Source organism: Tachypleus tridentatus, chromosome 7, assembly GCF_004210375.1.
Source record: "Tachypleus tridentatus isolate NWPU-2018 chromosome 7, ASM421037v1, whole genome shotgun sequence".
In the NCBI taxonomy this organism is placed as follows: domain Eukaryota; kingdom Metazoa; phylum Arthropoda; class Merostomata; order Xiphosura; family Limulidae; genus Tachypleus; species Tachypleus tridentatus.
Genome location: NC_134831.1, coordinates 23,516,556 through 23,542,084, shown reverse-complemented (window position 1 = coordinate 23,542,084; position 25,529 = coordinate 23,516,556). Strand labels below are relative to the sequence as shown.

At 32.3% G+C, this 25,529-nt stretch overlaps 1 protein-coding gene across 2 annotated transcripts in view; it reads right to left on the bottom strand.

Moving 5' to 3' along the window:
• The window catches only part of LOC143255305 (sodium/potassium-transporting ATPase subunit alpha-like), a 53,012-nt gene that overhangs the window by 14,288 nt on the left and 13,195 nt on the right, over window positions 1-25,529 (bottom strand). For both annotated transcript variants that reach the window (XM_076510758.1, XM_076510759.1), the window contains exons 5-11: window positions 25,120-25,233; window positions 22,333-22,585; window positions 14,976-15,244; window positions 9,826-10,024; window positions 8,773-8,884; window positions 6,369-6,501; window positions 3,050-3,239 (exon numbers count right to left, since the gene is read on the bottom strand). In XM_076510758.1, the coding sequence (XP_076366873.1) occupies window positions 3,050-3,239; window positions 6,369-6,501; window positions 8,773-8,884; window positions 9,826-10,024; window positions 14,976-15,244; window positions 22,333-22,585; window positions 25,120-25,233 (1,270 nt within the window). The remainder of the gene's footprint in view (window positions 1-3,049; window positions 3,240-6,368; window positions 6,502-8,772; window positions 8,885-9,825; window positions 10,025-14,975; window positions 15,245-22,332; window positions 22,586-25,119; window positions 25,234-25,529) is intronic.

The window sequence follows — 25,529 nt, the reverse complement described above, 5'->3', positions numbered from 1 at the left end:
CGTCCCAAAAATGTTCTATGGGGTTTAAATCTGGTGATCTGGAGGGCCAGGGAAGAACGTTGATGTTGTGGTGTCTCAAGAAAACAGTGGTGAGTCGGGCTGTGTGAGGACGGGCATTGTCATGTTGAAAAACGTCGTTGACGTTCACCATGATGGGCTGCACATGGGGCCTAAGAATCTCGTCGACGGTTGCGTACGGTCTGATCGGAAATCCTACGCAGCCCTGGTATGGTTGAGGCAGTAGACGTCGCAGTGGTGGTCCTATCCTGAAGGTGACGTAATCGGATGTAGCGATCTTGTGCAGGAGTGGTCACACGAGGTCTGCCAGATCGTGGACAGTCACAAGTTGATCCATGTTGTTGGTGACAATTCCATTCCCTTGTGATGGTGCTTGGGTGGACATTCACAGCTCTTGCAACATCTGATCGAGATTCGCCTGCTTCCAAGAGACCAATGGCGTTGTTGCATTGTGCTTCAGTCAGTCTTGGCGTAACTGTATTTCGTGTCGGTGACTTAACACTGAGCTATGGAAACCGAGAACCCATCACTTTTATAGGGATTTTGCACATGTTGCACTTGCAGAACATGCAGATCTCTCAAACAAATTTATTGGACACGAATGTGTTTTGGCGAAAAATCCGATGTTTTCCTCCGTTTTCAAAGTGCACAACTTTTATTGTCATTTTGGTCTGACAATCAGTGCCTTAACACGTGTAACATCACATAATCTGAGCTTGTAACGTTATTACATATATTTCTCTTTAAAATAACAAAAATATCCCTTTTGCGTTTCTTTTTTTGAAGAGTATATTAGGCAGTTAATGATCTAACTTTAATCATTTCTCCTCAATATTTTCTGCTATATCTTCTATAAGTAAGTTTATATTTTAATGAAACTATTATATTCTGAACTATTTTCTAATTTCAAATAGAAGAGTAATTCTCTCATTGAGCAATACTTTGAGACTTTTAGGATAAACTGCTTTTATAATAGGTAGAGCTATCCCTAGTTTAGAACTGTTGATTAAGAAGACAACCACTCAGTAGAACCCAACATCTATGGAGCTATTAATCACTAAATAAAAAATAGTTGTAAGTACACACTAAATAAAATTATTTACAAGTGGGAGAAAATGGTATAGTATGGCATTAAAGTTCACCTTCATCAAAATCCCTACACTTAGTTTTTTTTTGTGAACAGTAATAAAATATAATGAAATACTATGCGACAGTTTACAAAAAATACAAAGTTCCAAATAACATACATATAACAGATTGGTATCAAATACTGATTATTTGCAAAATAATTCCATTTTTTCCAATCAATAACTTTCACTGTTAATTCACAAACAATTTAAAGTATACAACATTAAGAAGACTGAAATACGTTTTCTTCATGGGGCCAAATATATAAAAGTACAATGAAGATGTCAAATTATTACATGTACATTTCATATGTAAAGAAATACCTATTTTTAACACTATATCACATTAAGCACTGTCTCTAGTACATAGTTTAGACCAATGGCTGAAGCCATTTTCTTAACCTAGTTATGAACAGATTCACTGCTTCAGTAATTAAGTTAACTGTTTATTCTTCATTTATTGTATTATTGCTACTACTGCTACCACCATGAAAAGTGTTTACCTTTAAGTAACCTCAACTTTCCAGTATTTGTTTGTATGTTGAATTTTATGCAATATTACTAAAGGGCTATTTGTAGTAGTTGTCCATAGTTTTGAACTCAGACTAGAAAGAAGACAGCTAGTCAAACACCTACAGCCATTTCTTGGATAACTCTAATAGTAGGATTTTACAAGTCTTGTAAAGACATCCAAGTGAGAACACTTTGTTTGGTGCTTAGAGAGCACCAACTACAGAATCTCTTATCATTGGCTAAATTTGCTAATCACTTGACTGTGTTCAGCCTCTAATGTTGTATGGAAAGATCTTCATAGAATTAATGCAAGATTTTGCTGTCCAGACTTTGTTAAATCCTTTCCTTTAAGATATGCAAAGATATCAGTAATTATGAATTTGTATGATTATATTAGGTAAAATTATTTTGAAGGTAAAGAAAATACTAGCATCTTTTTTTTTAATATATGGAAACCAACCTAGAAACTTGTATAAAATTAAATGCACAGTGCCACAAAACAATCCAAACAAAGTTTAGATCTGCTATTAGGAACAACCACAATTTATATGGATACAAAGCTTCACATTTTGAAATTCTCTGTAGTTCAAAATTTGTTCACATTTTATTGTTCTATAAGTTAACAACTGGTTCAATGGTGAAAAATATGAGAACAGTTTTAATAAGTCTTCAGTCTGAGATGTTAAGACTGTAATTGAAGATGGAATAACTCACTGAATAATCTGATATGCTGGGGACCAGTATGTGTATTCAAACAAAACATGCTCTGCCATTTGAAAAGCAGAGATCATTGCTTTAAAAACACTTGTAATCTGTGGAATGAAAACATTTATAGTTATAGAGCTCAACAAATAGAGCTCTTGTAGCTCACATAATTGATCTTTATTCCATATATAAATAACAGAAATTTTTACAAATGTGTGTATGATAAAGTGATCAAATCAATTTACAACCAAATGCAATTACATTCTAATTTTGCAAGTTCAAATATGTGTAGTTGCTAAGCATAAAAAACGTCAATAAATTTAAACCTATTAAGAACAAAGAGAGTAACATTTTAACATTTACATGTAATTTTTTTTTTTAATCACACAGAAATAATTCACACACACACACACGCACACAAATGTATGCAACAATCAATTTACAAGAGGTGAAAACAATACCACAATTTGAACTATAATAATTAGCAAGTGTGTTTACAGAAGGCTCGCAAAAGAAGTAACTGTTAAATAAAAGCCATTTATTTAACACATGCATAAATTATGAATACAATAGTCAATGTATCAGATTTTGTAGTTTTACTTTTCATTAAAACGAAATAGTTTGTAAACTAAAAATTTACAGTGTCATATCTATGTTAAACGAAAATGTAGAGAATGGTATTTTACCTATGACACGTTCTCCAAGTCCTCCAAGTTCCAAATAAGCATTGTTAAAAGCTTCTTTCATCTCTTCATCAAGGATTTTATCCTTCCCATTTATGTATATGGTAGTGCACAAGTCCAATATTCGTTCTGGAGCCCCTTTCATGCACAAGATATAGTTTGAATCTTTGTCTTGTGTTTCATGAATAGTGAGCTGCAAAAAAGTAAAACTTATTCAACACAGTATACATTTTTAATACTTGACAGTAAAAATATTATGATCCTAAGTTTCCTAACAACTGTTAAATCTTTAAAAAAGTGAATTGGCAATTTTTTGGTATAACATTATGTATTTTGAATTTTCTTAAGTTCATAAAATAAATATTAATTTATACTTATAAACTGGAATACTAATATCTCTGAGATTTTGCCATGCATACAGTATAATGTATACATTAAAAAACTGATTGTAGATTAATTAGAATGCTGTATTATTGAAAAGTGGTTAGACAATGTTGACCCCAAGAAAAATAATCAACATATAGTTAAATACATCAACAAATATACATGTTTGTTTTAAAGAACATGAAATGTTGAACTCATTCCTTTTTTTGTGTATTGTTGCTCACATTAGTAAATCTTAACTACACATGCAATTTGCCACTGTGCAAAAGGCTATATCCAATCACATATCACAGTACAATATTAAATAATCCCAAGGAAAGCAGAAATATCTACAGAAACAAGCTGAGCAGCACTGTAACAGAAATTTAATCCAATGCGATCGTTTGTGAAATAAACAGAAAAAAATGGCAGCCAAAGCCAACAATTTTAATTTAAATATGTTTCAAGGTTACAGGAAATAAGATTGCATTATATTAGCATAATATCTAATAAATGTTTTCAACATTCAGAAGATAAATGTTTTCTATTTCCCTGTCATAATAAATCACTAGTCACCCATATGATTCACACTTGCAAGTTCACTACATGTGGGTTTGTTTTTACGAAAAAACATGTTTAGAGCTTGGTCCTGAGTAAGTGTATTAAAGTGTTAACAAAAAAGGTATTACATTTATTATATTTGCAAAGTATTAAATGAATGTGTAAGATACTAGCATGTACTTATTCAATTTTTATGTGTACAGATTTTTCGTAGATGGATCAGTGCATAAGAGACTCAACTATATCTGCGAATAAAAATTGTAGTCATATAAATCAGTCTAAATACAAGCCACATGTGCAAATTCATTCAACAAACTGTTCAACTTTGACCAAAATATTTGCACATAATTCATACACAATAAGTCACATGAGCCACCACTCTGAAATTTTTACTAGTTTCACTTAAGACTAAAGCTAGATTGTTTTTAAGTTTGTTTTTTTTAATTTACATTAAAAGCAGCTAACTTAGATCATTAAAATTATACAATGAAAGCATGTGCAGATACATAATTATTGGTTAGGCCAAATAAACTAGATTATTAATTTAGGTCTCAAATTTTAAAAACAAATCACACAGGCAAACTTATTATTCACTGCTGACCATCAAACAAATTTGCTAAATTTTAAGAAATTCTCCTAATTAAAGAGCATTTAGTGTTTTCACTTGATATTAGCTTAGGCATTTAGTTTAAATAATGATGTTTGATATGGTTGTATCAAGTGCACGCAGGTAATGAAACTGTCAATCTAGTTTCCGTAGCATTACTATAATGGAAATTATCAACACTAGTTTAGAGTTAAATTGCCACCATATATTTAAGAATCTGGTTGGTTCTGTAAATTTCAGGTTTGTTCTTAACAACAGGCTTGCAAGTCATCAGTGTATGTTATGATTCAAACTTTATGTTATCTAAGTTTTAAGTCCTTTACTTTAAATGAAATTTTTAAAAACTATTTAAAACTTCAGATATATTGTCACATGACAAACATGTGAAAAATTCTTTGGCTCTTTGTATTTTCAATAATACAATGATAATTGCATAGAGATACATCTAGACTCTAAGATACTTACATGACCCTTAGTCTCATGCATTTCAAAATTCTTTGAATGAATATAGTTGAACAAAGTAAATTCTTCAACTCCTGACAGGTTCCATGCCTGCCTTCAACAATTTTGTCTAAGCTTTATAGCCTACATATAGATGTTACATAACATGTATAGTCATTAGAAAGAGGAAGTTTTACACTGTTATCTAACAACAGTTATTATGAAAGTCTCATGCAATGTTAACTACACAGTATGTGTAACTGACTGTAGTATTGTTGGCTGCTTGATCTCCTACTGCACTTAGTTGTTTCTTACCTAAGCATGTTATAGCTTGAGACAGTTTAAACTATTGTAAGTTAATCAGTTATGTATTTGTGATGTTTTAAAATGCATAACTGAAAGGTTCAAACATTTTTAAATACACATCATACTTTGGTCACTTCTCAAATCTAACTATATTATGTGGCATGAAAATTTTGCCAAAGGGTTGTACACCTCTACCAAAAACATCATAATAAGCCTCAAAGGTGCTTTTCTTTTGACTTGTGACAAGGTAAGGAGTGGTAAAGGACAAGAAAAAAATACATTAAAATTAATCATGTATAAAAAGTAAAAACCTGAAACTGTAAATTTAACAAAATGAAAATACTTTAAAATTAGGAAATAAAAGATGCATATTTAACTTTTTGTAAAATATTTTTTATTAGTTCATTGCAGTGTACACTGATGATAGCAGGTAGTTAGTGATGCTGTAGAGACAATGAAAAATAAAATGAAAATATGTACCTTAATTTTTTTTCATATTCATTTAAGAGTTCATAGAAGTTATGCAAATGAAATATAAAAACTAAGATGAAGAAAAGAATTTTATACTAAAATGAAAAAACACTTTTCATTCAAACTATTTAAACAGTGAGTGCAAATAACTACTACAGATAAATAACTTAATAAAAATACTTAATTATACTGGCATTCTTGGTGTACAAAATACTTGTAAACTTTAACAAAATCTTACAAGGTTTTGTGAAGAACACTTAGTTACCATATATTGTTTTCACAAAATGCCTTTTTCCAATCAGTGTTGCAAACTGCATCAGTCAAGAGAAAGGGTTAATAGAGTGAGGATTAAAACATTCTCAAATCCATATACGAATGTCATTAGATAACCATACGTTACTAGTAGAAACACTTGTTTGTGATACAGGTGAATGGAAGTAGCATGAAATTTCTTTATATCTACAGTTATCAACTGTACATTTAAATAAATATGAAATTCTGAAACCACAGAAAAATATATACACATAATAAAAATTAAAAATATCACCAGATAAACAACCAACATATACTTACATGATATTTATTGGTAGAATTAAAAGGGATTTCACACACTTTAGGATTACGTTTGCGAAAGTCTTGGATGTTTCCTACAGTCAGTTCCATGCATTTCAAAATAGCAGATTCTGATGCATCACCTGCACATTCTCTACAGAAATTTAAGCAAAGTTTGTTAGCCTTTTTATATAATGTTAACTAAAAGATAAAATGTTCATGTATCACTAATGAAACCCAGAAACTACATAAAAAAAAAAATTCATGAGTATTTTTGTAGTGATATTCCTTTATTTATAAGTATTTTAAAGAAAGAATACAGAGACTTGAATTCTGTACACAAGTTAAGCTTTAATATTTAATATTTTCTAACCATCTATTTGAAAAGAATTTGATTTAATACTTACAAGGCCAGTGTCAAAAACTGTTATGATCTCAAAAGAAGGTCCTTTTAAAATAGAATTTGTCTCCAATTTGTTTTTAGCAACAAGAGAAGGAAAAATAAGTGAACATGTTAACATTGTTCCTTAGATGGAAGATATGAAACAATGCTAGGAATTGGAATCAAATAATTTATATTTTGTTCATTTGATCTATAACCATTCCACTGTTCAAAATAGCTTAAGAAGAGTTAGTAATTGTCTTGTCAGAGGTATGATACTACAAATTTATTATAAAACAATCCCTGAAGCTAATTTTTACATACAAAAAACATCTGATAAGTAATGGGAGGTGAAAGACAAATAATTGGTCACTCAGCCTACATTCACAAATTGGGAATTTTAATGTGTGGCTTTACATCTTTACAGTTAACAACATTACACTAACATAGATTATGATCATTAAAAATGGCAAAGACAAATTTGTAAAGTTGGATGCTTAAACAAGGTTACTGCAAAATTTTAGTTTTCATTTTAACAGACTTTAGACCTTTGACCTTTCAGACTTTTTACAACTTGTCTGACTTGTATGTGAATTATTAAAGCATTATTTATAAAACAGCATCTCAGCTTAAACTACTTGTATAAATAGTTGAAACAGTAATAAATATTAAGTAATTTATTTACTAATTCATATCAAACAATATAAAATATACTAAATTTATGTATTAAAATCATTTTTACATTGCTTACAACTGCAGAATGCAGTAAACAATATTAAAAGTACACAAATTCTCAAATTTTGTATTTCACAACTATTTACCATGTATTGAAATACTTTCCATAAATCCTTGAATATCTCAAAATTAATCAGCAAGCTTCTTCAAATGAGTTAAAGTTATCCTCAAATTATAATCTTGCAGATGTGTAAAATTTACAAACTTTTTTTGGCTTTTCAGCAAATTGCTTTTGATGTTACATGTTTTTTTTGCTGAGCCTTCAAACCCAAGCACATAGGTTATTCCATTTACTTAATTTCTTTTATACTAAGTGCTTTAATCAATTTGTCAAAGTGAGGTGTTTGTTATAACTTATTAAATTAGTAAGGATCAACTGAAAGAATGTATGGATGCAATTTATCTTTTGTGAATTAATGTCATCATTCCAAAAACACAAAATATACTCTCCAATGCTAAATCTTATTCATATCACACTGTCAGGTCAAGTTCATTTATGATAATGGAATGGAACTTGGTTTCATTTTTCGCTGTTGTATTTGAAACAAGTACAAGATTATCTCAAAGTACGACTCAGCTGTAAAAAAAAATTCATTCCCTGAATTTATTCTTGGAACCATTGCAGGTGATGTTTGTTTATGAGCAGAATAAGACATACATTCCTACTTCATGAAGTTCATTTTTTTAACCATTTGTACATTGACAAATCAAGTTGCAAATATGTAATTCATTCAATCTTGAAACTTGTACATTATCACTGCAGTCACCTACTTGTGTGCAAGACAATAATATACCTCCTTCAGATGTCCAACAACTATACTATTGGCTTGGAAGTAATTTCACATAATGAAAATATCACTAAGATACCTGAAGCAAACAATTAACAGTCTTTCAAGATCAGTTAGCTTTCATTTTTTGATAGTTCTACATGTGCATTTTGCAAGATATAAGCCATAGTTCATAAAAAAAAAAAAAATCAGTAATTTGAATTGTGTAAGTCATAAAAGTAAAAAGGAACGAGATAAGATCATACAAGATCAATGTATATATAAATGTTTAAATTAATAAAAACTATTTGAGATCAGGTGACAATCATGCGAACAATCTTCATAAAAATTAATTGAAGATGGCTGATAGTTTTAATGGTTTTATTTTTTGCTTATCACACTTGCAATGTTATAAGAAAAATTATCCTTTGTTAATTCGGACAATGTATTTGTATCTTAAATTACTTATATTTTATATACAGGCCAATATTTTTAGTAGCTTACAGTTATTATAAAAACTAATAATTAAAATTGGTCTCACCTTTTCAAAACTGGTACATTTTCTTGACCTCCTTTAAACTCAGCACGGCTACATAAGGCAGCAACTTGTGATAAAGCCTTCCACCCAGAGGAAGATTTATCATACTGTACACCTAAAAAAACATTACCTTATAACTCAAGGATACAAACTTTTCTTCAAAACAATATTCCAACAGATATGAACCAGATTTAACTGAACTATTTCAATTGAAAGGTAATTGTAATGAAAACACCAAATTATTGATAAGGTAGTTTTTTTAGGCAGTACAACCAATCAAAACAATAAAAAAATACAAGCAGTTAATAAATCATGCACCTTTGGACTCTTGTAACACAACCAAGGATAAGCAAGTGTTTTCAAAACTTCTAATTTATCTTTATTGGACTCAGACAAAATATTGGTTATGTGAGGGAGTGTGCATGCATTTGTTTATAAACTCTTTTTTTAATCATGTGGAAAATATTTTCCATGAAAATCATGTTTACTAAATACTTTTGGCATGTATATAGCAGTATAGAGAAAACATTTGAAAATGAAGTGAAATATATAAACCACACACATATTAAAAGTTAAAAAAAAATCAAAATTCCTACACTAATTTTTACAAATACGACCATTTATTGACAATTTAATATCTAGTAAGAGAAAGTTAAAAATAATGATTTTCTAAATGCTCCAAAACAAAATTTTAATTTTTCACTCTTTTGCTCATGAATACTTGAAGTGCTACATAATTTTTTGTTCTTTTACATACTATCTTGTACTACTGTAAGAGTCCAAACTACCAGCTTTCCCAGTATGTCGTTTACCAGTGTTGTAAAATTTGCAAATGCATGTTTTCTGAGATAGCATCACTAAAGTGAAGAAAATATTAAAAGATTTCAGCTAAACACAAGTTTGGCTGTGGCACCAATTAACAAAGGAATTTTTAAGTGACTGAGGTGTTTAAGTCACACAAACCCATTTTACAACAAACATTTGTTCTTCAACAAGCCATAATGAAACAAGAATCAGAGGTGGTGTACTTCTAAAGTAAGATTTTCTAAATTTTACCTGACTGGTCCTCAGTAGTGTCAGCTTCAATAATTTGGTTATCAAACCACATGTGGGCAACTGTCATACGATTTTGAGTCAGTGTTCCTGTCTTATCAGAGCAGATAGTAGAAGTGGAACCTAAGGTTTCTACAGCTTCCAAGTTCTTCACCAAACAATTTTTGGCAGCCATTCTTTTGGCTGTTAACGTTAAGCATACCTGAAATTTGTTAATTGAGGTTTTATTTTTTTTAATTCAAACTAAAAAGTAAGAACTTCAGTTACAGACTAATATCTAAACATGAGCTTAACATAATCTTCCTTTTTAGGTTGTTATGTACACACACAAACATCACATTACTCATAGGCATATATTAATATTCTCTAAATACATTTTTCATCATGTCTTTTTCAATAATTCTTGACACTTTGATTCCATGCATAATTCTAATGATATTTAATATAACTGAAACATATCCATATGAAATATGGATTACACTCTACAATCTTTTGTATACTACATTCAATTTACAAAAAAAAATCTTGCTCTATGACTATGAAACTTTTACAGAAAGTTTTAAAGGCATTTGGTTACATGTTTCTCAGGACAACTGGTATAGGTATTAACACTTACTAAAAAGCAGGGAACAGTGCTTTGACCTTCCTAGATTAACCTGAAGATGAGCTAGGAAGGTCAAAACCTTGTTCCCTACTTTATTAAAAAGTGTTAATACCCATACCAGCCATTCTGAGATATACTTTTATTTCAAGTGGGTTTATCAACATCAAGGATTTGGTAACATAGCAAGAAAAGTTACTGTTTTGCAATAAAGCATGTTTTAATACTTTGCATTGATTATAGTTGTAACTTTTTATGTAGTAGCTTCTTTGTCCAAAATCTATGTGAAAACAAAACTGGAAAGTCATTCAATACCTCCTAAGGTTGCAGCAAATCACGTATAATATTCCACATTTTTACCTAACTATCAACACTTAGTTTATGACCTAATTGCAAAGGGTGTAATTAAACATTTCAGCCTGTGGCATTACACAGTATCTTCATAAACTCTTAAGAAACTTGTTAGTAAACAATAAGATGTTGTATTTTCATTTATAGAAGAATGTGATGTAACTGAGCTCTTGACAATTACAAATTACATAACTAATACAAGATAAAAATAACACAGAGTGGGTGATAGATTATACCAAGATATACCAACAACCAGCATAGCTAAGCACTATGGTTTGTATGTATGTAAAGGTTCTGAGATAAGAAGAGGAAACAATTTCCCTTCCGGGGTAATGTTTTCAATTTTTCTCAACCTTCACTTAATTTTGGTTTTTTTTAAATATAAGTAGTTGGATGGATCATATACAAGTTACATCTTATGTGCATATATATTTTCATTCTATTTTATGTCTGCCTTAATCATTGTCACTATCTAATTAGTAACTACTGTGCATACCCGCAATATCAGTTTACCTTATATATCATATAACTTAATAATCATTATTGAAATTTCCCAGAACACAAGTTATTAAAAAGATTAACCAAAATATTTAAAATACTAAAACTTGTTTTTAATTATTTTAGTCTATCTTCTTCAGTAAAGATAAAAAATGGGTTAACTTGTTAAAACTCCAAAGACTTTAAGGGCTATTGTCTATTTTATAGTCTATCAAGGTTAAGGTTTTGCATAAAAGTTAATAATACACCAAAAACAATTAAAAAACCTTTCATGATATACAGAAAACAAAATCATTCATAAAGACCATGAAATATTCATATTTCAAACAACTGTTTTCACACCAGTCTTACAGGTTCCTTTATATCTAATTATAGCCAATACTGAAAGGGGTATGCAGCTTCTGACTGCAATTTAATTTGTTAAAATATGCAACAAGTAGACAAGTTGACAAAAACCATAGTACCCAAAGCATGATATGCAAAATGAAATAAGAATTAGCTCCAATGATTAAAAGATTGCACCGTTAAAAGACACGTCTTTAGTATGTGCATGTGCTATGACATAGGACAACAATTAAAATGCCTGCTAAATATTAAATATCTTAAATTATCTGTATTTGCAACATTAAGTTTAGTCATTATACCAAGCATACTGATAATATTCAAAATAGAATTAACAGCTAAATCCATCTTTTAAAAGATAATGAATATTTACAAGGAATTGTCAATTTCTAATATCTCAAAAGGGTGCTGCAAGTTTGATGTTATGTGACAAAAATTTGCATGGAAAAAATTTTATAAGTATGCTACTTTACATAGTCCACTAGAAAATGGCAACAGAAATTTCATACCATCTTAGGTTACCCCAGCATACAAACCAACAAATAGAAAAACATCCTAGTATAAATCAAACACCAATCCTTCAAATATTTGTTTATAGCCTTATCTCAAACTTCTTTAAAATGACTGCTTCATTCACACTGAAAGATATTTCATTCTAAAGGTCAACCACCTTGTATATAATAAAGCTAAAATTTCCTCAACTATGCCAATTTATGTCTTTCTTGTACCTCTCTCAACATTTAACAAAAATATCTTAAACATAAATTCCCAAAAGAATTTTGAACACTTTAATCAGATTCCAATAAAAAGAATAAAATTTTGCCAGTTCTTCAGAACACAAATAATCCCCAGTAGTAGGTTTATGGAATAAACAGTCATAAAGACACGCAAGCAAATTAAAAAATGACTGAAGTCTGATAAATAAAGTGTCAGACAAATTATACACAAAAAGTTTGTTTTGCAATACATTTCCATAACAGATCCATTCTGCCCAAAACCACCATTATGAATTGTAGTACACAATACAGAACTTTTGAATTCATTTATCTCCTCTAGACTTTTTCCTTTTGATAATCTTCCATCCTTAATTCCAGAGGTAATCTTTGTAACCCTTCTTTGATTTTTTAACAATTCAGTCCTTTATTCAAAAAAAATTAAGCTAAACATAAAATTTTAAGTAAAGCCTAATTTATGGCCTATAGAACTAAATGGTAACTTTCTTGATCTATATTCAACATTTCTACTCACAAACTATTATTTAGTTTAAAATACTAGCAATAGCACACTGTCATTATTGATACTAGAATAATTTTAAACTTAAGCTAATTACCATTAACATCAGTAGATCAAATGGAAAATTAAGAGTACTAAGTAACAAAATAAATATTTTTGTGAACGAGTAGTCAAAAATATGAAGTATAATCAATTTAAGAATAAAAAAAAAAAAATTCAGATTCTACAGTAAAACATTTCTTGGAAAAAAATAAGTTATGACTTGAGAATTAATGTTAAGCAAATTTAACCAAGAAGCATAAAAATATTAGTAAGATCAGTACTTCTACTTGTTTGCTTTACACTTCTAATAGGTGCTTTAATTCTCCCCTCCTAATCAACAACTAAAATTAAGTGTTATTGTGCATATTTTGTAGGAATATTCTTTCCTAATCAACTGTGTTGTCAATTACTTGATATAAAATATATATATATATATATTAATTAAAATGACAGCATATAAATAATCAGTGGAGTTAATACTAGCTACATGATCAATGTACTGAATTATGCAGTATGCACCAGTATGCTGTTTCTTCATCTTTATTCAACTAAATAAAGATTACCTACAGGTGGAGAACAAGTTATATAAACCACCTATCTGCAGGAAGAGAGAACTGCTTTATGCAGCATCAGTACATATATTTATCAATGTGTACACCTCAATTCAACTGAACAGACTGGCTGCAAAAGGAGGAGACTATTCCTTCAGTGTGTGCTCACCTCAACTGTATTGAACAAGCTTCGACTACAGGAGGAGGGCACAGCTTAAAGATACAATCTATCAGATTCATATGTGGGATGACCATTGCCCCACTTCTTACAGTATTAGTACTCCTATTTCTAGCCACAGTATTACACTCCAGTTAGTGAGGGTTTCTCCATGGTCCACCACCCCAGCAGCCATGAAGTGATAAGCCACAAGGGTCTCCTCATTCTCAACTCGAAATGGAGGGAAGATTAATGTGGGAAAAGAAATAGGAGAAAGAAAGAACATTCCTGAGAAATTAAGTCTTGAAAAAAAGAAGAAGTTTGAGAACTGTTTTCAACAGGCACAGTGGTTCTTAAGGCAAAAGCTTGAGGAAAATATCAGTTTCAAGTGAGAGAGAGAGTTGCCAGAAGGAGACAAAAGAGCTGAAGGCCCATTGTACATGAGGGATTCCATAATTCATTAAACTACAGCTATACATTTTCCATAATTAATTATCTTCCAAATGTCATTGTTGAAATACATTCAGTTTGATGAAAATATTCACTCAAGTTTAATTAAGAATGCTAATCTTAGCAAATTGAAACATTTGTGCTTTGGTGTTGAGGAAAGGAATTAAGTTTTAAAATTAGAAATGCATTGGGGAGTTATTGCCATGCTGTGATACAATTCACAAGAAAGAGGTGGGAATTGCCTCAAGGTTAGTTAGATGCAAATTTCTGACAAATGTGCAAGGAAGATAGTTGAACTGTTTGAAGAGGTGAGTTCTCTCAAAAAAAGTTTAATGCTTTCACCAACAGAACAGGATTACAAAAACAGGATTAGCCATATATTAATAATAAAATCTTAAAATTTAATATTTTGTCAAATCAAACATAGCAAGCTGCTATTGTAGAAAAAGTAAAGCATTTTTATAATTTTATAAACAAACACATAATCAGCTAAAAATCACATATCACATGGAATTTTAAATGCTTGTACCAGCCTGACCTATCACATCCTTACAAAAAACAGTCAGCCAATTATTTTCTTGAATCACAAATACAATTTATCACAGACTGACTATGCACCAAAATTAACTTTTAACCAAACCATAACTACAGACTGCACTCTTAATGTAGCCAATTAGCCTCCTCGCACATTCAGAGTATCATCCAAACTAAAGCTTATTAAGTTTGAAACAAGCATTTTCATTTAAAATTTGTAGTATCCTCAAACTATACACACAGTTTAAAAATTCAGTTATAATGACAAATAAAGCACTCACTGCTCTAATGATTACATTCTGGAAGTGTATCAGTTTACAAATGTTTAAGAGCTAAAGGTGATTTAAGAGTATATACCCACAATTTTCATATAAAAAATGTATGAATTACTCACAGTTACAGTAGCAAGCAAGCCTTCAGGAACATTAGCAACAATGATGCCAATCAAGAAGATAACAGCATCAAGCCAGTAGTAGCCAAGGATGAAGGCAACAATGAAGAAGCTGACACCAAGAAAGACTGCAACTCCAGTAATTATGTGGATAAAGTGAGCAATTTCTCTAGCTATAGGAGTGTCTCCCATCTCAAGTCCAGAAGCAAGATTGGCAATTCGACCCATTACAGTTCTGTCTCCTGTATTAACTACAACACCTTTTCCAGTTCCTTAAAAAAAAAAAATTAAAAAAAAATGCATTATCAAAATATATTGCAAAAAGTTTACAGAACTTGCTCACTTTTCAAAAATTTGAAATTTTTAATTTGATATTTCCAAATGAAGGATTAAATCCTTTGTAAACACTTCCTGCCCAGGATAAAATCAGTGATAGTGCCATCTCCAGAAAAAAAGAAGTCCATCAGTGTTTAATATTATGCTTTAACACTCATGGGAATGCAGCTGTGTTCCTGAAGTTTACTAGATAATTTGTTTGAACAAAAGATGCTTGATATACTACAACCTTTCAAACAATGAAAACAAAACTTTTGAAATTGTTAATTTTAGAAAACTTTACTTTAAAGCCCTCTTTTTTTAAGCAAAAGCACAAACTTACTCTAACTTAATCACACTAGTTACAAAAATCTTTGTTAGAGTTTATTTTCACAAGTCTATTGCACAATTAAACATGATCCATGTGTATAAAATGCTACACAAATTAATGAAACTAATTATGAGTCATCATTATTCTTTTATAAAGTTTGCAGTACAAGTTCTGCTGCAGCAAATACATTGATTTCCAGCATAAACTTAAGTTACAACAAAATAAAAATTCAGTGTTGTTAAATGAATAATAAACTTAACATGAACAATAAAGGAAACAAGTAAATAGAAAAGCAGTTTTAAACAAAGTTCTTTATTGGTGTTATCTGGCTGCTGGGATCAACAAGAAGAAAATCAAAGTTACATATTTCAATCTCAAGCTAAGCCAACTGTACAAGTTTTTGTATTGCCTGCTTTAATAGGATACCTTCCAAGAAGTTTATGTAGAAACACATACAAGCTAGCTTAAGACAAAAATAAAAGTTGCAGTATGTAATTTTTATCTGTATAAAAAGATTAGTACATGCTTATGATAGACATTCAGTCAAGATGAATATGGTCAACTACATAGTAAAGCTGCATGGAAAAGTTACTGAGAAAACCTACATCAAGATATGTTCTATATTATTAGAGTGAAATCATGACCATTTCAGTGATTAGTGTCACTATGCTTTTCAATTTTGTGAATGAAACATTTTTAGTTAATCAGTTTTCTTATACTAAAAGGAAATGAAAAATTTACCAACATCAGTATCTCAGATTTAAAAAGTGTGCACTACAGACACTACAGATACAAATACTACTAGAAACATTAAGTCTTGAAAAGAATAAATAAAACTCCTATAACCCTAGCACCATCAAAAGGTGGACCTTTCTTCTTCAAGGACAAACTGGGAAGGGTGGTGTAACAAAATGGTTGGTTTAGTGTTTTATGGCACAAAGCAACCAGGTGATCTGTGCCAAACATCTGGTAAAAGGTTAACATTAAAGTGAAATTAGAAAAATTCAAAAAAGGAAATTAAGGTAAAATTAAACAAAGTTTAAAAAACAAATAGCATTAAAACTGCTTTTTACATCAAGTCTACAGTGGTAAGAGAAAAATAGTGACCTGAGTGTTACACAGACAACACATTGGTGCATCAGTCCCAGGTAAAAGAAAATGACGAGTTAAACTGTGACCAGAAAAGCTTGTTTTCACATTGCTCACTCCAATTCAAGTGCCAACTGGCACAGGGTCAAACCTTGAATACAGAACCATGGTCCATGTACGGAACAGTCACAACATTGATAGTGCCAGAGCAGATAGATTTAGCTGCAGTGTCTGCAAGCTTGTTCCTGCAAATACCCACGTGGCCTGGTATCCAGAAAAACTGGATACACATCGATGTTAGAGAATTGTGAAGCAATTCCAGGGCCAGTAGAGAATTAAGCAACTCGGTATAAATACTGCAATTTGAATACTGCTTAGCTTCTATGTGATACAGGACAAGAGAAATGGCATACAGTTCAGCAGTGAACACAAACTGTAGAGGGGATTCTGCATGCAACCACCAAATCACAACAAACCATGACAGAGCTCACAGAGTCAACTTATTTCAAACCATCTATATAAATAGGAATAGAAGGATGGTTCAAAAGATGTTCAGCAAATAACAGACAATATTTCCAATCAGGAGTGTGCTTCTCTCATATGATTGGTTACATTTAGGGACTGTTAGAAGCCATGGTGGGATGGGCTGACCAGTGGATACAACAGTGTTATACAAAGACAGACAATTCATCCAACTGCACCTGGATGCAAAGGCCAAAAGAGGTGATAGCAGGTCATCTGTTCTGAAAAGGTATGGTCCACCAAGGAAGAAAAACACAACCTCAAGTGGGATGCTTTGGTAAGGAACAAAGTTTCAAAGTATATAGTAAAGACAGTTGCAAATGACAGAGGTGCAAAGAAGGTTCATGAGACTATGTATAAGCTCTGAACTGGGGAAGTGTAGAAAGCCCCAGTGCAGAGCCAAAATCCTTGATGATGAATAGGGTCTAGCATTTTAAGGCTGAGGTCCTGGCAAAGTCATAGACCATTGATCCATAGTCAAGTTTCAATTGAATAAGAGCATCACATATATTTAGCATTGAACATCCTCTATGTCCTCTCTTCCACCACTTGGGAAGTAGATTGATGTTCTATGTTCTTGTACATATAGCTGCTTGATGTGTGATATAAAGAACAGCTTACAGTCAAAGATAAGCCCCAAGAACATTGTCTCAGGGACCACAGGCAGCACAACTTCACTGATAGAGTTCAGGATCAGGGTGGATCCCCATTGGCAGCAAAAGTGCATGCAAAAGGTTTGAGAGAGAGAGAGAAGTTAAAGATGCTTGCTGTAGCCACTTCAGTAAACAATTGAGGGCAGTCTGTAGCTGCCACTCAATATATCTGATGTTCGGTAACTGACATTAGATGTGAAAGTTGTAGACATGGAGCCCATTTGCAATAGTAAGAGGGAGTTGTTCAGTGATGGTATTAATCTTTATACTGAAAAGTTTGACACTCAAACACAGCCATGAAGGACTCCAAGTTCCTGTAGAAAAGAACGGGAAGGTGTCAAACCCACGCGAGCTTGGAATCTTGTCCATTAAAAAAGTTTTCATAAAAATGGCAGATAATCATGTAACCCTTATATATAGAGGTCTAGCAAAATGCCATATCTCCATATTGCATCATAAGCCTTCTCAGTGTCAAAGAATATTGATACAGATGTCTTTTGAGAAAGGCTTCTCTGAATGGCGTTTCAAGTTGATTCAGGTAGTCCATGGTAGAGTGCTGTCAATGGAACCCACACTGGGTGGGCAAGGGGAGGCTGTTTGATTCAAGAAACCAAACAAGATGAGCATTAACCATTCTCTCTAAGGTCTTACAGCTCGTCAAAGCAATTGGAAGGAAGTTTGAAGAAATCTTGGGATCCTTCCCAGGCTTAGAGAAAGGTAGGGCAATAGCCTAGCACCAGGCATCAGGAAAAACATTCTCCTGCCAGATCCATTTAAAAACAACCATAAGATAGATGGTGCAGCATCTCAGTGTATATCATCAGGTCCAACCGATGTACTGCCAGACTGATGAAGGGCCAGTTTGTGTTACACCAGTGTAAAGGAACGATTATAGTCATCGAGACAATTAGCTCGAAAGAAAAGGGGATGATTGCTCTGCCCGAGTCTTGATGGACAAGAAGGTAAAAAAAGAGGCTGAAGTGCTTGATACCCAGCAAAAGCTTTCATCTAAAGTATCAGCAATGCTTCGAGTATCAGCTACTTTCTGGCCATCAGAGAGCAAGATTGAGAGGAGAACAGGATTATGCTGCCCACTAACCTTTTGAATCCTCTCCCATATGACTTTGGAATTGGTGGTAGAAATTATGCTAGTTGTGAACTTAATACAAGATTCCTTCTGGTTTTGACATCTTACCTATCGAGCATGTGCACGGGCCTGCTGGAAAGCGATGCGTTGCAAGAGTGTGGGATACCTACAAAAAGTATCTCAGGCAAGTTTTTGAGCCTTCTATGCCATGTGGCAGGCAGGATTCCACTATGGACAAGGATATCGTAAAAACCATGAAGTTTCAGGAATACACTGAGCAGCTGCCTGTATAATACAGTCAGTTACTGCTGCCACACTCATCTATTGACAGCTTACAGACAATAGCAGGATCAAGTTCTGCAAGAGCAGCAAAGGAGGGTCAGTTTGCCCAATCCAGCTTCCACTGGGGCAAGCGGGTCAAGTGGCATCGACCATAACCAGTCTCTCAAAATTATCGAAAAGTGATCACTACCTCGTGGATTATTGTCACCCCTCCATGAAAAATGAGAGAATAGTGAAGGGGAGCAAACTGAGAGATCAATAGTAATAAACCACTGACTAGTTGCATGAAAATAAGAACCACTACTGAGAAGAAAGAGGTTGTGAGCAGAGAACATATGTTCTAGGGAGCAACCCCTCCCATCAATATCAGCACTTCCCCAGAGGGGATGATGTCCATTAAATTCCCCAAGATTAAAAAGAGAAAGAGAAACTGTTCAATGAGAGCATCAAAATTTGATTGATCATAGGTCTCTCCAAGCAACAGGTAGAGAAAAACTGTGATGGTACAACTCAAGGAAACATGGATGGCTTTGGGCAAAGACAGGGTGGGCACATGCTGATCAACCAACAGTGCTACCCCTCCATGCACTTGTCCATCACACAGCCTGTCATTTCTGTATGAAGTAAACCAACTTAAAGTGACTATATATTGGCAGGTTTCAGGAATATTTCCTGTAAGGATAAAAAAAACACACAGGGTGGAAGGAAGCAAGTGTTTTGATATCATCCAGATTAGAACATAAAGCTTGACAGTTCTATTGTATCAAGGTAGTCATTTTTATTTATGTGTAGCTGAAATGGCCACATCCTTTTTCTTTACTGTCTTTATTCGAGGGAGGTCTATCAGCCTCCATGTATCCTGCTCTGGGTCAATTGGAAGGGTCTTTGCTGTTGGAAGAGGATTCTAGTAACTGAGGATGTGAACAAATGATTGTTTGCATCTTGGAGTGGGAGAAGATGTACCTGAGGAAATACCCATACCTGGAGCCAAAGGAAGTGGGATCTTGGGATTTGCTGGAATGTATGTTAGGGACAGAGAGGGTGTTGAGGTTGATTCATCAGCTTTTTTAACCATGGAGGTCAAAAAAACTTTTCATTTGGTTTGAGAATGAATCTTTTAGAGGCACAGAGAGATCTATCTGCACTCCCACTGTAGTAGTGGAATGAAGTGCAGCAGCATACGTCTGAAATGAAGTGGCAGACAGCAACTTTTGAGCCTCAGGGTAAGGTTTTGAATCATTTTCAAATGCTGCACCTCTTTTTTCTTCTAACCATTTAGGGCAAGGATGAAAGTAGGACAGGCGAGAGCCATTGCAATTGAAGTAATATGTGTCCATTTCACACTCATAGGCATTGTGGTTCTTACCACAGCAACTAGTACACGTCAAAGAACCCACAACACGATGTCTTAAAGTGATAGAACTGCTGACGCTGGAAACAGCTGAGAGGATTTGAAATGTATAGTCTTACCCTGCAATTAAGATAGCCTGCCTTAACGGTGGCAGGTGGACGTGGTGATGTAAATGTCAGAATGAGAACATTGATCGATATCATAATTCCCTTTTTGCGAGTGAAGAAATGCCTCACTGCAGAAACTACTTGGGTAGAGAAACCAGAAAGAATCTCTGACTCGGGGATGTTCTTCCAATCCCTCTCAACAATAACTCCTTGTGATGAATTCAAAGAAGCATGGGATGTAACCTCAATAGGTATATCCCCAATTGCCTGTGAATGGGAGAGGAGTTCACCGTGTTCTGATGTATTTATTTCCACCAATATGTCATCACAGCAGAGCTTCTTTACTAACTTTGGAGAGTCAGCAAGTCCCTCTAGTCCCTTCTAAATGAAAGAGAAATATCTGCCCTAAAGGTTTGTCTGAAAGAAAACGTAGTATAAGAAAATGAGGTACAACAGGTGTTACAGATGTTGAAGATTGCTGCTCAGAATCTTCAAGACATGGTCGTTTACCTATGGACTGTTTTTTTACCGTTTTGCTTAAGTTTTTATTTGTAGGATTCATAATAAAAGGATTATTTTGGTACTCACTGACCCCACCCACCATGAAGCCCTACAAGAGGACACACACTACAATGCCAAACAAGAACACTGCAGCAATGCCAAGGTTTTGTGAGCACTATACCCAAACACCAGCATCAGATACAATATCCACACCTGCTGAGAACATCAAACACTGGTACTTGGTTAACTCTAGCCTAAGTAGTATGTTAGTGGATCCCTCAACCACCAGGATTCTCTCCTCCCCTTCACAAGTCACCACGCATGGCAAACCTGTGGGTGAATGTTTAGATCCCAGAGGAGATAAACTGAAAAAACAGAACCTTCCCTGGGAGGTCCCCTCACCATCTACAGGAATCCACACTGAGGGGTAACAAAATGAGTGATATAAAGGAGTTTAGGGATATCATGAAAGTCAATCGATTTTCCAGAAATATCTTCATTCATGGTACAATATTGCAAGAGTATGTGAAAAGGTGCTTAGGGTTACAGTTTTTAATCATGTCCAAAAATACATTCAGTGTTGAGAATAAAATGTTATCAATTCTTACCTTTAAATTATTTTTAAATGACTTAAATGAAAAAAACAATTATAATTCATTTGTTTAAATGAAAAAACAATAATTACAATTTATTTGCTTAATCTGATTCATTCCATAACAGTTGTTGTTCATGAAAACTGGTGATACATATGGCACCTAAACCAAAACTATTTCTATGATATTCCAATCAGTTTAATTAACCCTGGTACTGGGTAAAAGACCTCACTGGGATTGGATATGGCAAATGTTGTGTTGGCAACATTAAGTTATATTCTCCTTTTCTTTCACTCATCAGTTCTTAGAATTTGTTGGCATTTTATAGTTAAAAACAAGTTGGCTATCTGCACCTCTTGAAATTTATATTATACAAAAGTACTTCTTAATTTAATATGAAGCTATATAACCTGATATATAAAAATAACGATATATTACAACTAAAGTTCACACTTATTTTACAAAAACAAATTATTGAACTCATTAGCCTATGTTTTTACATCATAAAATAGCTTTGACAGTACATTACCCTCAACACAATTAGTTGAGAAAAATGCAATGTTCCTTGTTTCTAGTGGATTTTCATGAGTCATTTCTGGAGATCTAGTTTGTGGCTCCGATTCTCCAGTTAAGGAAGAATTGTCCACTTTAAACCCTCGGCTTGAAAGCACCCTCATGTCTGCAGGAATCCTGTCTCCACCTTTCACTTCCACAATGTCTCCAACAACCACTTCTTCAGCAGGGATAGTAAACATTTGGCCATCACGAATGACACATGCATACTATTCAAAACATACTAAGTTAGTTATTTGAACAGTTTGATACGATTTGTATTGAGCCACAAATAATTTCACCTCCAAAATTTTAAAATAAAGATTTTTTTGTATTTAATAATTTTTGGTTCAATAAACAGATATTTAAACAAGTAATAGGAGTTCAGATTGGATGAACTATTCATATCTAACACATGTTTTATTTTGATGAAAATAAATTTACTTAAAACATAAATCCAGAATTGTTTGCTTAATCTTAGATATATTGATTACTTAATTAGTATTATTAATCTGAGATAAATAACTATTAACATTATTTATCCAATAAAACTGGAAATTAAAAATATTTCAATTTCTGAAGTAAAAGCACATTGTTTAGAAATTAATGAAACTGATATATTTTGATAAGTTTTTTTTTCATTTTCCAATACACTTTTCTAATATTCCATATTCTTTTATTATAAGTATTATAAATTCAGAATTGCTCAGCTTTTGTTAAAATTGAAAAATTACAATTTTTCATTACTAATGTTGAAAAAAAACTACATTACAGCCTATTTCCCAGTGATCTTAATATATGCAGTATTTCTGTTTTGGTTCTAAAGGCTTGTTTCGATAATTAAAATATTTTTCATCACAGGTTTTGTTTTGCTGTTTAATGTAGTCTTTTATTTTAATGTTAAATTTACTTAACTGTTGAAATAATTGATAAAATGAGAAGTATTCATTCAGGGTTAAAATATAGGAATCCATTAATCTTATAGAAAGATGGCAGGAGGTTGTGCCAGAGAACAAATGTATAAATGGAGGAATCACCACCATGTAATACATCCTTGTTAAAAAAAAACATGAAACCCCAACTGGATATTTAAACCATTTTCAGATGAGAATTGCAAGTTATGAAATTGCAACCTGCTGGTATAGTTACTTAATATAATTAAATCAATAAACTGTTTTTCATAATTATAGTTTAGCTACACTTAACTGTTAGTTTTAATAAATATTATAACTAGAATATAGTTTTATCTTTACATGAATTAAGGTTCACTATGTAGTGTTTCTTTTTACTTTTTTAAAGTAAATAACATTTCATGACATAATTCTTTTAATTTTAATAAAATCAATTTTTTCAATTTTGTTCATACTTACAGCAGTCATTTTGCAATTTAACACAAAACAGAAAGACAGCAAACTTCTTTTTAAATATAAAAACAATAACTCAAATGAAACCAACTGTCCCAACCAACTTGTCAAATTCTTATATTCTCATTCCAACTTCAAGTTGGTCTTTAAGTGACTTGAGCTGATAAGTTTGACCTTGCTAATCATTTGTATTTTAGTTGAACAATAAGATGTATTGCAAATGTTTTATTTGGTATTTCATAGAACTATCCGGTACAACAACCCTGGTAAGTAGCTCACATTTCAACTATTTTAGTTTTTGGAAGTACTGACATTAATAAAGGTATTTTAAAAGTAACCATTTTATATGGTTTGTCTTTAAAGCCAAGATGTTTAAAGCAGTTCTTTCATGACCTATTTAAATATTTTCTCAGAAAAGTACATAATGCTTGGTTGTATTTCATGCAAGATAGTGGAAAACTCATTGACAAATAATGCTAAACCTGGTTGTTCAGTTTAAATAAAGGTTAATAGTCAAAATCAGAAGATGTTGAAATTGGTGATATAATTTCTTCTGTCAAATATATAAAAACTACCTTATAATGGTTTCTTAAGTATGAAATTCTGATGTACTTCAACTCATTATCATGAAATTGCCAGCAGATTTTAATTTGTACATGAAATAAAGGGTCGAATTAATATTGTAACTTCAAATAACGCTTTTGTTATTTTCCTTTCTGAACAGTTGTGTCCAAGTAACACCTTATTTAGTACATTTTCATCAGTATCACATACCAGATCATTAGCATATGCTAGAACATTTCAATGATCATTAACTCACTACTCTGCAGTGCCTTTTCTTTTGAGTAATACTTTATAGAATTACAGATTATTCTATAGAGTAAAATGCACAGTCACAAATGTGAAGCTAATATCAACAGTAACTGTCATGGGGAACCGAGATATATTACATAGTATTTAACTTGTTTCTGTGTTGTCAATTACAAAACTACACTTTCAGGCATCTATGCTCTACCCACTGCAGGTTATGAAGTTAGTTTTAATATCACAAGCCTTCATATCTGCCAGTGAGCAACCAGGTAGCATTTAAATTGGTGCCTAAATTTGTTTATAACAAAAAGAGGAAGACAGAACATACGATTAAGTATGGTTTAAATCATGAGAAAGTATTCTGCACATTACTACTGCTGCTGAAGGTTTTCAATGCTAATATTAAAAAACACAACTAGTTTCAAGTATCTTATAAAACAATAGGCTTTAAATCGAATGGTAACTAAGTCCATTTAATTTACAATCTTTTGTAGCTTCCAAGTGATTATTTCAGATGATTTATCACACAGTTTAGCTTAGAAGCTGCTTGCATCATATTTTATGAAGAAAAATGGAAGATGTGTACTTACTTGAGGTACCATATTTTTGAAAGATTCCATAATCCTAGAACTACGTGCTTCTTGATAGTATGAGAAACATCCAGTAACAATTACCACAGCAGCTAACACAATACCTAAATACAACTTCATAAAGAAAAGGATACACAAATCAGATTATAAATCAAACCCTCCAGTTTCATGAGACATAACTACAAATTATGACAAACCACACATCAATAAATTTGTTGTTTTTTTTTACATTTCCAGATTCAAGTCTTTGAAGAAAAACTTGTCCCAGCATTTTCAAATGAGAATTATTAGTTGTGTATCAGCTTTCAGCTTTAGTTTGTGAAGAAAGATATTTAGAATAACCTGAATTCAAATATTCTCATACAGTCATACATTTATAACAAATCAAAACTAAATATACCCAAGTTAAA